At 36.5% G+C, this 15,093-nt stretch overlaps 1 protein-coding gene across 7 annotated transcripts in view; it reads right to left on the bottom strand.

Annotated features, from left to right (window-relative positions):
• LOC139122882 (polycystin-2-like protein 1) overlaps window positions 1-10,478 on the bottom strand; it is a 29,610-nt gene extending 19,132 nt beyond the window's left edge. For 4 of the 7 annotated variants that reach the window (XM_070688711.1, XM_070688714.1, XM_070688710.1 and 1 more), the window contains exons 1-3: window positions 9,911-10,458; window positions 5,352-5,465; window positions 1,203-1,333 (exon numbers count right to left, since the gene is read on the bottom strand). In XM_070688711.1, the coding sequence (XP_070544812.1) occupies window positions 1,203-1,333; window positions 5,352-5,465; window positions 9,911-10,271 (606 nt within the window). In that variant the 5' untranslated portion in view covers window positions 10,272-10,458. Of the gene's footprint in view, window positions 1-1,202; window positions 1,334-5,351; window positions 5,466-9,910 lie in introns of all 7 variants that reach the window. The other 3 variants (XM_070688717.1, XM_070688715.1, XM_070688716.1) reach the window with 3 other exon arrangements.
• Between the last annotated feature and the right edge of the window lie 4,615 nt (window positions 10,479-15,093).

Here is a 15,093-nt window from a genome sequence, read left to right as displayed (position 1 = left end):
TTTTCTTTTGCTAGAAAATTTGTTCAGTTTTGAACAGAATTTTTGTAATCTACTAAAGTGCAGACTTGGTCTTTTTTACCAATTCCACTACTTTTTGTAATTTTACTGTAAAATGTATCGGTTTGTTTAATGATATATACTAACCATTTATTTAATTATGCAGGTGTGTTTATACATATCAAATCAGAATTACAAGAACCTTGTAATTGTGTAATTTCTCAAAATATTTTTGTCATTCCACCTACTGGTTGTTTATAGCAGTCCTTTGACCAAAAACACCACATCATGTGATAAGGACAGCACCTGATGGTATCAAACATTCAGCTAATTTTTGCAGCAGGCAAGCAGAACACTGTATATTAGTCAATATGCAAGACTACATTATACATTTAATTCACGTAACAGAAGTACAATGTAAAGAAATACATGTTACACTGTACTAAAATGGTGTCAATATTTGTAAATCATTTATAAAATATAAAGAGTGGATTTTGGTTGTATAACTTGCAATTTTCAGAACTACATTGTTCGAATTACTTTTCTGTGAAGAAAGATTTTAAAGGGACAAAGTCGGCCATTTTTCATGAATTTTGTTTGATGTGAGATACTACTTATATTGTTTGACACGTCTAAAGATACTGAATGAATGGGTGACCATGCATATATTCAACCCCGGTTTTAGACACGATAAACAAAACCATTGCGAAAATGAATTAATGGTCATGACCATTAATTCATTTTTGCGATGGTTTTATTGATTGTGTCTTAAACTTGGGTCAAATATATGCACAGTCACCATTCATTCAATATCTTTTAACATGTTGAATAATATAAGTAGTATTTCTTATCAAACAAAATTGATGAAAAATGGCCAACTTTGTCCTTTAAAGAGTCACCAATTTAGATTTGATTAGTAGTACAATAGGAATGTAGAAATAGCCTGCAGCTGGCAAAACAACCGTCTGTCTGCCAAATTGCCGGCGTTGAAAAGATCAGTTGAATGAAAAATAGGGATATTACTGTATGCACAAATTTAATGTCCCCATTCACTGCTTGTAACTGCCTATACTCTAGCTTTTGCCGCCTAGAACTAAAATTGTCTACATCCCTGTTACATGTGTTAGTAGCAAGTTGTTTATCCATCAAGATATGTAATGTAGTCGTCAAAATCTGTGAAGCTACACCAACAAAATTGGACATACCCTCCACCAGTCCATCATGTTGGTCATACCGCGGTATGTGTTCTTCGTCTCGGGGAACTGTGAATCCAAAAACAGCTCGGACATCACCTTGGTATAGTAGTACATGGTGGAACTTGTCATACCAAACGTAACTGTTGACAAAACAAAGAAAAAGGTAAAACTTTACTATCACTATCAGATTTTACGTCTAAAAATTTTTAAGAGGAGTGAGATATCCCGACAAAATGCATCTATATTCCCTTGTGGGTACAGTATTTGTACAATAAAATGGTTTGAAGTGGGCTTTGCGTCATGTCAAATCTCACAACAACTGCAGTAATCTCTTAGTGAAGCTTAATACCATGATATACAAACATCTGCAACACGACACACACAGTGGATTACTTTGAAAAGACCAGAGTACGATGTTGGTATTAAATGCCACGACCTGACCAAAAAAAGACACCCAGTGTATACTTGATAAAAAACACAACCAATGAATACAGTATAAGTTGGACTACACATCAAAGATGTCGACAGCTGTTGACAGCCTCTTGAAAGACATCATCAAACCTATCATACTAGAACTCCTAAAGTGACATTTTTCCATTGGACAATACAGATACATTAAGCAAACATGTTACATGAAGAAAAAAAAAAGTATACCACTCTTTCATGTTTATTTGATGGCATTTTCAGATTAATTATCTGATATTCTACCCCTGTACAAAATATATGAGTATGAGTTCATGTGTGATGTTTATGTTTATTAAAATGAGAGGCAAAAATATTGCAAAAGCAAAAAAAGATAGTCTCAAAACATATAGATGGCAAATAACATTCACCTTTTTACCTCTAACCCGCCCTCAACTACCCTACCGGAAAAAAGTCTTTGAACCATTTCGGTACACGAAAGATAGGAAGTGCGAAAAATCAAACTATGAAATTGTGATTTGAACTTTTCTTTAACTCATTACATTGTTGAAATATGTTGTTTGATTTTAAAAGATGATAGATTTTTGAATTTAAAAACAAAATCGAACAGACACAATAATTGAGTATATCACATAGGCAGTTTGTATACCGTAGTTAAATCATGGAATAATTTCCGGGTAAATTTGAACTCCTTCCCTCCGAGAAATGTTTCATTTGTCGGGCATACTTTTTTATTATCTGAAGGCCTTCAGCAACACTAGGCTTGTTTGCAGTCACCTTCTCTAGACATTGTTTACCAAACTTAAAATTTTGAAGCACTGTTTGAATACTACTTAAAGCTGGAAAAAGTTTCAACAAATGTCACTCAGCATCTGGGATTTTTTCAGCTGTTTTCTAAAAGTTTGAAGACTCTATTTCCTTGCTCTTGAAAAGGCATGAGGATTTGTCACAGTATTTCTACGGCTGCATAATATTTCCGAAAAATGCCAATATTTTATTCAAAATCATTATATTAAACAATGTAATTTTATTAGCCAAAATGGTCACTCTCACAGAACAAGTCGCTTTCTTTATCTTTTTCAGTGTCTACAACATGCATGTATGTATCTCTAGTTGATTGTGTAATTGGTTATTTAATTGATCCCTCATTAATTTTAATGAATTGTTTTGGGGTGACTGGGTCATCCTCAAACATCTACAAAACTACCTCTGTTATGAAACACGCAAAAAAACTGGCCAGATTGCGTCTTAATTCTCCTTACATGGCGCTCATAAAGAAAAAGCCATGAAAATCAATACCAGGTACTTTGAAAGCTTTTTTCTTACAATTATCCAGACATAAATTATTCAGATCAGCTTACTTGAAGTTGTCACTATGTACATGGGAAAAAATCAATTTGTAGCGATTTTTTGGCGGAGTCAATATTGGTGCCTTGCCTCGTGTTTCTTCGATATATAACGAGGACAACGGAAATGCAGAGCTGGTAAAGGGTAACTCTCCTCAATATTTTCTCATCACCTGTTGATTCATTCAACTGTGAGTGCCATAATGATGATGGGAGTAATAAATTGGCTAGCATGCAGTAATGTCGTCATTGCCTGTTGCCATGGGGAGTCTCATTGGCAATTTAACTTTCACCGCATTGAGTCGACATTGCACTGCAATACCTGAAAACACCTGTGGCCACTTACAAAAACTTCAAAGCGATCATAAAAAAATAAAATTGAAAAAGAACATTTCCCATTTATTAAATTCCATTTTTAGAATCAACTGTATTTTCTTACACTTTAACTTATACAAGCATGACTATAATCATGAGTTTTCATTACAAACACAATTTCAATGATCATATTTTTGAAGCACTCATGACATCATTCCTTGTCCATTAATTTGCCTCTTACAATGAACAGAAACAGAGTACCTACTTTTTGTTGCGGCACGAACAAAGTGAAGAAGCAGTTTGTATAAAAAATTTCAAACTCCATACGCAAGTACCCAACTAATTTTCACACAAAATAATGACTTTTTTCCACCTCGCTGCTCACAAACAATAAATGCAATGGAATGAGACGAAACATCCTGGACTGAACGGCATTAGAAAGCAATATTAATTTACCTGAGCACCATCTCTTGATACAGGGCCAAATAAAAGCGTGAAGTGGTTGCTAGGTAACAAAAGTTCCCAAGTCTTCATCTTATAAAGTGCAGCTCATAATGAATTTATGTGATGACCAAGGTAAATTGCATTCTCACAGTAGCTGGATTTCTTTTTGAAAGCCATAACGGAAACCTATCCAGCTGCCCTACCAAAACAAAATCTCCCATTCATCTTATAAAATTCTGTTCATAGTCAATTGTTCCAATAAAATTTGCTCTCCGCTCATGCTCTCCAAAATGTTTTTCCCCTCGACCGTGACTCTGTTCTTTCATGGGGCAGGGGTGAATCAACAAAAAATTTCAATTTGAATTATAGATGTCAACATCATTAGAAGCGCTTCCTGTCACAAGCTACAGGAAATGAAAATTCACCAACAGCAAATGGTCAGTGTCGACAATCACCACGTTTTTCCTGGTAGTTCCTTTGAAATCAGCCTTTCCCATTATCGCTTTCAATAACAATTTATCCTTGCTACATTAACACTGTTTCCTTTACTCTAGCTATGAAGACAGTATACACAAAGAAATACTTCTCTCATCTAGGGGCATGGCACTTTCAGTAGGTTTTGTTCATATGTTCTTAAAATCACTGGGCAGATTTCACAAAACAAAACCCACTGCTGACTATATGAGGGCACAGCAAAATCACGACACACAGGTAGGATATCTCCACATAGAATATGTTGGACTACTTGCTATTCAGTGTATAAAAGTGATATCTAAAAAAATGGCATTAAACAACAATTACTTGCAAACCATGGAAAACAAGTAATTTTTTTGTATTCAAGTGTGGTATCTGTATGTTGTAAGTAAAATCAATGACTTCTGTGCTGTTCTCAACATTGCGAATGATGCATTATTTGTCCTGTGTTTTGAGGCAATGTCTTGTTACAAACCAATACTTTGCATGACATAAGCACTGAAAACTGTGCTAGGGTTCATTTTCTCTTGCACTTGCCCATTTTTACGACACACACTTTCTTGACCTCCGTTACTCTTGTAATGTCAAATACCATCAACAAAAATTCTCAGCTATGTGGTAATTGTGGTGATTGTGAAATTGTTAACACCACTTTGTTGAAGAACAACGGAATTAAACACAGCCTGTGGCAGGATTTAAATTAATCAACAATGAATGAGAGAGCTACAAAACAACTGCAGGCGGGCACGACAGCTTGTCTGAGTCATCTTGGGACAAGACATAAATTTACATTTGAACCTTTCAAAGGATGTACCATAAACATTTAATGGACTTTTGTCCATTGACAACACATGCAGAGGATGTTTTAATCATCAGGAAAAAAATTTAAAGCTATGCTTTACTTCCAAATTACATTGCTATAGCCTACAACATGTAGCCACAGGTGATAATTTCAGGAACATTTTGTCACTGAAAATGTATGGGTACAAGAAATATGTGTTACTCTAACAGTACAGTGACATCTAGGATGTCAAGAATTCGTCTTGAAAATGGTAAGGTCAGGTTACTCCTAAAATTCCGGTCCCACATTTAATGATACACATACATGTACAGATGTTCTTTTTTTGTTTAAAGTTCAAAGAAGACAACTGCTTACCAATGCAAAGAACCACGACAAAAATGATGTAGATGATAAGTTCTCTCAGGGTAGTTTTCACATGCAGTTCTCTGTCGGCCTTTGTATCTTCTGTCTGTCTTGTTCTCCATAGTGCTGAATTGCAAAACAAATTGAAAGAAAAAAAGGAATTTATTCAACCATCAATTGCCATTCCAATGTGCACATCTGGCGATGAAATACTAGGCACACAAAGTTTAAACTTTTCAGACGCTACTTTAAAACAAATCCTGAAATAAAACACTCATGTTTTTGTGAGTTTGCTGAGCAACGAAATCCCATGGAGAAAATTTCCCACAAATTGTAAAGTGCCTTCCTTCCATATTTGCAAGGTTACTCCTGGCCACTAAACAAATTTATTTTTCAAACTTTCAATTTCCCCATAGTATCATTATAGCATAATTTGATATTCATGTAGATGCAGGAAGTAAACAAATAAAATTGTAAGCCTTCAACTAAATTCTGTAGGTGATTCATACTGTAAAGTTTGTTCCCTTTTCATGTATCATTTTTTCTGCATCTCTTCAAATTTTTTTTAGATGATATTATGCCAACAATGAGCCAGAAATTTAAACATAATCCCGGAAATATTCCATCATTCATAATTCAAACTCAGGATCTGTATGAACTCCTAACGCCACAATGACGCACAGTGGCATTGGAAACAGCTTTATGCAGACAATCTGACATCACTAAATCATTTACATATCATAGACCCAAATACAGGGCGTTATTGATCTTTCTGTTGGTGAGCATTCTTTTCGCGATCTTGGTTTTTTAAGCGCAAGGTACAAAGTATTGATGGCCCCGCTCCAAATCCACAATGAGAATCAATAATTTGGGAAAAACACAGGAAACTTCCATGGAGAACTCACACATAGGAAATTAAAATGTCAGAATGGCGCATTCTTCTGCCACTCACAGCGAAACACCTTAATAACTTGACAATCATGTTAAGTGTAACCATGCCGGTGAGTTACCTTGGAGAACTAAATTATCGCTGCCTGCATCTTTGTCATTGCGCTATTATTCCACTGGCTACTGGATTAATCCTGCATAAAATTTTCAAATTGGAATTCAATGCCACCCGTGATGCAACAAATGGTGTATCTTTGTAACACTCAAATGCATAAAATTATCATATCATGTGAAATAACACCACTAAATTTAGATACAAGCTTGTTTGATGAAATGTTATCAAATTTCTTTCATTACTCTCCGTTAAATTTGACTAACCTATACAATAAAATTACCTGTTTTCAAATTGACTGAAAGTTAATAAGAAACCTAAGTAAATATTATGAGACAAATGACTTTTTAGCAATGGATAATAGGCTTACTAAAAACGATATTTTTTGATCAGTATCTTAGCACCGAACTATAATTTATTACACGTCAATACATCTCAGCAATATGGAAGAGGCACCTCCTTTTTATCAATTTAATGAACAATTAAGAAGCATAGGACACGTACTTTTTCAATAATTCTTTCAAATTTTTATGACCATATCATCAAAAGAACGGAGCAAAGTAAAGTAATTATTCTACTCATGGACTATTGATCAAACCTTATGCAAATTCCTTCTCTTTTGAGAGTCACGAAAGGGAATGTACTGTGACTGGCACTGGCGTACTGTTTTTAAGGAGTCTGATCTGTTTTTCTGTCTAATGCATTACTTGGAAAAGAAACGTTCAATAATGCACACAATACCGAATATAACATTGAATTCAAAGCATAAAGTGGTCCCTAAAGTGGTGTGTGTGCGGAATTAGAAATGCATTTCTTTTCAAGGAGAGAATGGATATTTTTCAAAGAAGAGGGAGGAAAAAGTTGCCACATCAAGTGAATCCAAACAACATTTATCAGTTGCTGTTGTTCAGAAAATACAATAAGTTGTTGAAACATGCTTTGTATTCACCATAGCTGAAAATGAAAATGATATTAGTGGTACACATCTTAACATTTGAGCATATTTTTTTGTAAAATACAAGCTATTTGAAGAATAACAATAGTATTATTCCCAAGAGATCTTCCAACTTGCCACTTAATTCTTTCACAAATAGCAATCAGCTTAATTAGCTCACCACAATGATCAGTAGAATGGACCGAAATGGCAATTAAGAAAATTGGTTTCAAGTCATCATTGTGTTTGTGTGAGGAAAATAATGCCTCATAAAGAACATCACTCAAAACATCATTTCACAAACAAGTTTTGCCACGCAAATTTCTCTGGATTAATGACGGATATTTTTTGCAGAGCACCAATCACCTTATTTTGAGAGGATTACAGGTTCAAACTGTGCATGCTGTATTTGCAAATTTAGTCAGACACTCAATAAACTTGCAGATAAAACTGCCCACCAAAGTCTTTCTCATTTGGTATGTTATCCGTGTGGTAATTCATGGTTTAAAGACACACCCTGTCCATTCCAATTCACAGTCTCTGTTCTTTTTATTGAAGTACATGTATTAAAATTACTCTTTACATCACTTGCAATTTTGTAATTGTCCTGGATAGAGAAAGGTATTCACCAAAATTCAACTTAGCAAAAATTTAAAACTTTTTCAAATTTCAAAAAGATAACGCACTGCAAGAAATACAAAATGTAGCTCAAACAAGGTCTCTTTTTATGAAAAAGAATGGGTTGTGAATTTTTTTACTGTGATAAAAGTTGGCCTTTTGCTCAGAAGCATATTAATCAGACTTCTATGTAGGCAGTTCTTACACGTTTGATTGTAAACAAATTCACTTTGTATACAGACTTGTTATGCAAAGAATGTCCCAAATATTTTCTTCCTTCCCAGTACAGAACTTCACAAGTTTTCACTGAGGGATTTATGTCAAGTTCTCAAAAATATTTTTTGTTCCAAATCCAGTTACATTATAATGCTATTACTGTAGTATTGGTAGTTATAAAATATTTTCCTTCAAAATGTCATGCCTTACTTTCAATCTGTATATATTTTTAGGATTTCAGGTGAGCCCGACGGAAAATTAGCGTATTTCACAACCATATCTTGGTTGCCAACGCAAGATGTGATCTTCAGAACTTCCATGATAAATTTGGATAGGAAATGCTTACGCAGTGTATTGGATATCTCCATTTCAGTACGTATGCATGTACATTTATGTCTGGTAAAATTACTTTGTGTGTAGCGACTGTTTGCTATGGTGTGGGATTACTAAATGCAGACCTTATTTTGACACAGTATGAATAGAGTTAAGCAGGCAGAAAAATAATTTTGTATGTGCTTTTGCTATGTCCATCTGAAGCGTTGATGTAATATCAATTTACCCTAACGTTGAACCAGCAACGAAAGTTTGGGAATAAAAAACGGCCTTAAAATACTTTTTTCGGTACCTCGTTGCAAGACCCGCGATAAAATAAAAACGAAGGAGCGAGTCCCAGTTAAAGCACACATTTTTCAGTTTCTGTTTGTACGATTTAATCTGTCTTTCCAACAGGAATATCAGACCACTATATACGGTCCCGAAGCCTATTAGGAATTGTTCACTACGTCGACAGATATTTAAACATTCAGACAACAAGTGTCGTTCCAATGCGCAGTCCCTCCACATTGTTGAAGGACTGTGTTCCCTGAAGAATAAATGCGATCTAAATTTCGGCAAGTTAGGACTACCACCACTGCTTCTATACTTGACAATGCACACACAGTGTGTGCATCATTATATTAACATCATTACATTAACGATCTCATTTGCACGTCTTTTACATGATAAGACAATAGCGGGCGAGGAGAAATAATTATTTTTGAATAGTTTCCAATGCTAGCTAAAGTAATCTTCTGTTTTGGTTGGTTTAAAATGCTGCGTCTACCGTAGAAATACCGGGAAATACAGTTTTCAACATCATAGGTTCGTACGTAAATTCAAACTTTTCAGTTGTACGCGCGTTCTGCGGAATCACTCAGTGGACACCTGCTCGACTGTCCGTAGAGCCTGCTTCCCACTTTCTATTTCTATAATCCGTATCAATGACAAGTGAGAAGACATTTTGTAGTCGTAATCAGTTTATTATACTTTAAAAGAGCGATGGCAAGGATTTTGGAGACAAAATGATGCAGAAAGCAACACTTTCTGTAGCCGCTACACCACGTTCTTTTTATAGCGCCAGCGAACATTTCCACTCTTTCTACTGTTCGCGCGTTTGAAATCTCGAGCGTTCAATGATGGGTTTTTTTAACTGTTCTGAGCAGAAAATGTTAACTATCAGAAACATAGTTGTAAGTAGCCATGAGACAGGGATTTGAGATGTGAAAACTGTCTCTCTGCTATTCTCAGGCAAATCATTCTGTGATCCCATAACAATAGCGTTTTACCTGTGTTGTATGGGTATGCCATAAAGTCCATCAGGCCGGACTGCACCAGTAGTGCGATCGTCTCGTAGTAGCCCCAGGCACGACTTAGTGGTGGGGACAAAATTTCCTGTCTATTTTCACAAATTTTTTGAGTAAATGATAACTATCACCCCCTTGATTTGTTCAGAAAACCCGTCAAACAAAAATGACTGTAACTTACATCTGATCGCTCGCCCAACTTTGCTGCAACAGCCCTGCGGCTCTTCCAGTTTTGCTTTGGTTTGGGCATCCAACACCCTCATATGGCCATCGACATAAACTTCGCCTTCCATTGCTGTTGGTACATGGTCATCGTCGTCTGGGAAGTCTCCATGACCAAAACTATTGTCCAAGGGACCATCATCCATGTCCATACCTTCATTATCGTGCCAGGCTTGCCTCGATTGGGCACTACTCGGTCTGTTGGCCGATCTCCTACCCATATCTTCTTGCACAATTCGGTCCATTTCCAGCTCGTCGTGCGCCGACAGTCCACCCGCGCTGGTCGGACGATTTGACGGACTAACACGCGTTTGACTCATTTTTACGGGCTATTGACGGCCCAACAAAATATATCGACGTTGCTGTAAAAACCTACAGTACAATTTCAATGATAGGGCTCGTAAAACCCGGGACAGAAGCACCAAATTGGTACTTGTTGTTATTTCCCTTCGACCTGTCGTTGATCGTCGCTTCTACTAGTTCCTAGCAAAGTCGAGTATTCAAAGTATACGATTCGACGAGACCATGACGTCACGTGATTGACATGCAAATTGGGTGGGGAGAATTTGTCAACAATCAGTATGAACACATTGGAAGACAGTAAGGCCCGGAAGATTACGAAATTAGGAAAATATCGATCTATCGCTTTACACTTATACATATCAACTCTGACTGTTATACCGTTTTATGATTTAAAGCGGGGAACATACGTAATTCACAATGAGGAGTCGCAACGCCATTCGATGCTGTGTCCATGGAAACAGGAAGAAGCAGTTGCCAAGGAGACAGGTACAACAGAACGAGCGCTCATTAAATGCGCAATAATTTTTGCCGTGAGCGTATATACAAAGCGCAAGGTCAGTCCCCGAATAGCTTTGGATCGACAAGATTTAACGATATGGTAAATTCTTTTATTGGGCTTGGGTAACAGAAGGAAATTGAGCGAGTTAATTTCGCGGAAAGAATCGGAGAAACTGAGAGATTAGAATACTGTAAAGTTTCATTGGTACATGTTTACGATTAGGAAAATATCATAGTTAAAGGCACATGTAGAATGTCAATATAAATAAAGAAAAACCTGTCATAAGAGAAAGAGGCACAGAAATCTTGCGTGCGAGAGAACGTGATATCAGCACTGAGGCAGGTACATCGGTAACGCGCATTGGTGTCGTATATTTGTGGATAGATGTAGAATAGCTCACTATCAATGTACACGTACATGAAACTAATAGTTCTGCTTTTACGGCAACGAGTGGTATCATGAAAACACTTTCTAACGAATGAATCCATTCTTTTTCATCCGTCATATCCCTTATTACCCCGCCATTGATGTTTTTATGAGGACGCCGTGACAAAACCAGCATAAATAATGCAGCATATGAAATCGACTAGGCCCTACATGAGTCTACATGTGAAGTGAAGAATCCAGTGGTAAACAGGTCTGGCCGGATGTAAGAACAGGTGCATTGTGAGGTGAAAGGAAAGACATGGCGCTGAGAATTCCACTTAAGACATAAAATATATAAAACTTTACCTGGTTGCGAATTACAGGGTCATTTGCCAAAACTAATCTTGTGTTTCACCATTCTTCGCAATTCACGCCTCTAAAATTATGGAGTATTATGAAATATGAATTGGTTTACAGGCGGATTAGGTCTTTAAGGTTTTCAGCGAGGAAATAAAATTATATTTTTGTATGTATTAGGCCTATGTGTATGTATGTATGTATGTATGTATAGTGGATGAAAAATGAAACTCTATATCATGGCTTTTCCGGAATGAATATTGCAAATGAATTTAAATTCTGCCGAGACCAGAATGAATTTTCATAAAAACCACCACAATGAATTAATATTTTATGAAATTGAGCTCGCCAAATTACGCCCCATTGTACATGTACATTTGGTGCACTCAAGCCTATGAAACAATTTTCTAAATTTCAGGAAAAGCGTAAACGTCGAATTGTATTGCGACATAACTACGCATTATAGAAGATCTTGCTTTTCATTTGTCAATATTTCGCAGTCAACCACAGCGGGAACGCCACGTCAGACGTTACCAAGACGACATAGATATCTGAGTCGGTACGATGCCGATGTCGGGCATTGCTTTGCATGCTTTAGGGGAGAATTCGAGCAATTGGACTGAGACGGTGTTGTCATTTAAATAAGAGGTACCCTTTTATTGGAAAACAAAGTCGTATACGTATCACGCGGAATGAGCAAACAAGCACAATCCTTCGGCAAAGCTTGAATATTAGTGGGCCGATAACATGTCTGTCATATCTTATCCCACTGTTTGAGGCTGTAACTTCGATAATATTTTCGGTACGTGTTCTTCAAATATAAACTTTTTGCTTTGTAAACACGACTTACTATATATAGTGCACAATATACAATGTCAGTGTAAACAAATTAATTCTAGTCCGGACTTAAATCCAGTCATCAACACTATCTCATATTTGGCCGTGTAGACAAACCCTATAGATAGTGGTCTTCCGTTTCACTCTTTATATAGACAATCTCAATACTATAGCTATTTATAGGCTCAATTTTGGAAGTAGAACAAAAAATAATGATATGAAAACGAGAAAATTGATGGAGTTACATCAAACGTTACCAATTTGAAATTGAAATAGGCCTATGTCAAACTACGCAATCAGTGCAAATTTTACGCGTTTACCGAATTTCCAGCTGGGTTGTAAATTTGTTTTCAATGTGAAAGGAATTTATGTTTTGTGTATACAAAGTGAAAAAGATTATGTATACATACCCTAGCAAAGTGTACTGGCAAATACCAACAAACCACAGTGAACTTAGTAGAATGTATTGTTGTTATTGTTGCCTATGTAATATTTGATAATAAAATTTAAGAGCACTGGTTGCTTGTTTCAATCATATTGATGTCGTTTCAAATAAACTTCCATATAGAAAAAAAACCACAAAAAACAGAACGTGCATTTTATTGCAAACATAGCCGAACGTTACACTGCTTCCCATCGGGTAAATATAAGAAGGATTGTAACGTTTGGCCCTGTGGTCGATAGCAGTCCAATATTTACACCAAGGAGGCAGGAAATACCTTGCGTGACGCCATCAATATGGTTGAGCAACGGCAATGACATAGAAAACAAGAAAATTTGAAACAACTACAGCAACCAGATTATCAAGCCTCCCAACTTTGTAACCATGGAGGCAGATATATACCTCCATGGTGCAACACACGCGCGTGCACGCACGCCATGCACACAGATAAGCTTACTCAACATAGACAAGAACACACTAGTTAACATATAAGCCGTGCAGCAAAGTATGCTTAGAAACACCCATGTTTACTCTCAGTAATCACACACTGTGAGAAACAACATTCACTTCTAACAAAAATATCGGGAAAGAAGCCAGTTCATAATAATACGATATACTCGAAAGAAAGATGGGAAACCCGAGACCTTAATAAAATGAAAAATATATTACTTTGCTCGGCAAATATGTTCCTGTGTACATATGCATCATTCATATTTTTTCATTAATTTGTTTAAACTTGCTCACCCTAAAACGGTCAATATAATTTTACCTTTCTCAGCTGGTGCAATCGATAAGGTATATGATTTTCTCTCTGTAACACTCTCTATAGTATTACCATTAAATATCAAAAACATAATATTACAATTTAATTTTCGACAATCATTGTGATTAAAGCGAGTAAACTAACACACAAACATACATATATGCATACGATTCTTATCTGACGTGTGCCTTCAAATTTAGCAAATTTCATCGATCTAATTGTGTGCTTACCTGCACAAAATTATTTGTTTATGCATTCTGTGAGTTTTTTTATATAACTATCTTTATACACAATACAACTTGAGGCTAGCATGTGTTTATTTCTGGCGGTTTGGCTGAATTATTCAAGGTGTCTGATGAGAGTATTAATATTCTTGCAGCAACCACCAGCATATTCGTAAAACGTTGATGTATTCCCTGATATAACTACCACTGATATATTCATCATTATGTTCAAGTAACAAGGTATTATAATTAGCTTGAGTCTCAGCTAGATCGTAATAATGTGGAAAAAAAACACGCACGCCTGTATCAAATTGTAATGAAATGTTCTTGCTGTTGTGAATCAGGATTCAGGGGAACTTCAAACCACAGTACGCGTAGAGTATGTAACTATATAGATCCGGGCGACACAGGAATTAACGTTGCGCTCGAAACTTTATTTCCCCAGGTCAGCCTGATGGCTGCCTGGGGCAACCCTTAGCTCCGAGAGCCTGGAGATATGCTCACTCCAAGGCCCCCAAAGTCCGACTCCCAAATTTACAATACTTTGTCGACAAGAAAACTTGCCAACGCTTGTTTCACAATGATTAATACATAGTATGCATGAGACATGTCACAACACCATTGTTTTAAATCCAAGCTGTGAAAATATGAAAAGCGATACTTAACAGCTACAGTTCTGATAAAAGTTCGACTACATGGTCTTTCTATTGTCCAACCTTGCGTGAGACATTCCATGCATAATCATAGGAATTCACGAGACATGCGGGTGCCTGGAATGGCGTTGCCATTGAATTTAAACAGAAGAGACTTGAAAATGTAAATTTGCCACAATTTTGAAGAATTACACCTCCGGTAAATCGTGGGAATTCAAGCCCAAGTGGCGAAATGTTGAAATTTGGCGAATTGCTAGAATGAAGATTTACAGTAACCGGTGCAAATTATAGAAACAGCACGCCTGTATGACCAGAAAGTGCTAATTCTTAATTAGGTAATAAGGACAGAAATATCTTGAAAATTTTCTTTTGTGGAAGATCGTACACACAATATCATCGCAAATTAAAACATAATGTAAAACGCGTAAATTAGGCGCCCACACGGCTCAAATGGCATCGTAGTTGCTGATAGCAACGGGGAAGACCACTTATCGCCACACAGGAAAATAGGGGCCCTTTGTCTACCACAACGGACGGAACCATTAGAAATTCCTGCAGCAAAAAAGTGACCCTCTTCTCACGACATTTTAATATGGATATTGCTTGAATGTATACTTAGTCTCACTCATTATAACACTGTTAAAACATAGCAGTTGTATAACTCGAGCTGAGGCCATTGTCATCTAACATGATTAGAC

The sequence above is a fragment of the Ptychodera flava genome, chromosome 22, assembly GCF_041260155.1.
Source record: "Ptychodera flava strain L36383 chromosome 22, AS_Pfla_20210202, whole genome shotgun sequence".
Classification (NCBI taxonomy): Eukaryota; Metazoa; Hemichordata; class Enteropneusta; family Ptychoderidae; genus Ptychodera; species Ptychodera flava.
The sequence above is the reverse complement of the archived record's forward strand: the minus strand, read 5'-3'. Positions and strand labels throughout refer to the sequence as shown.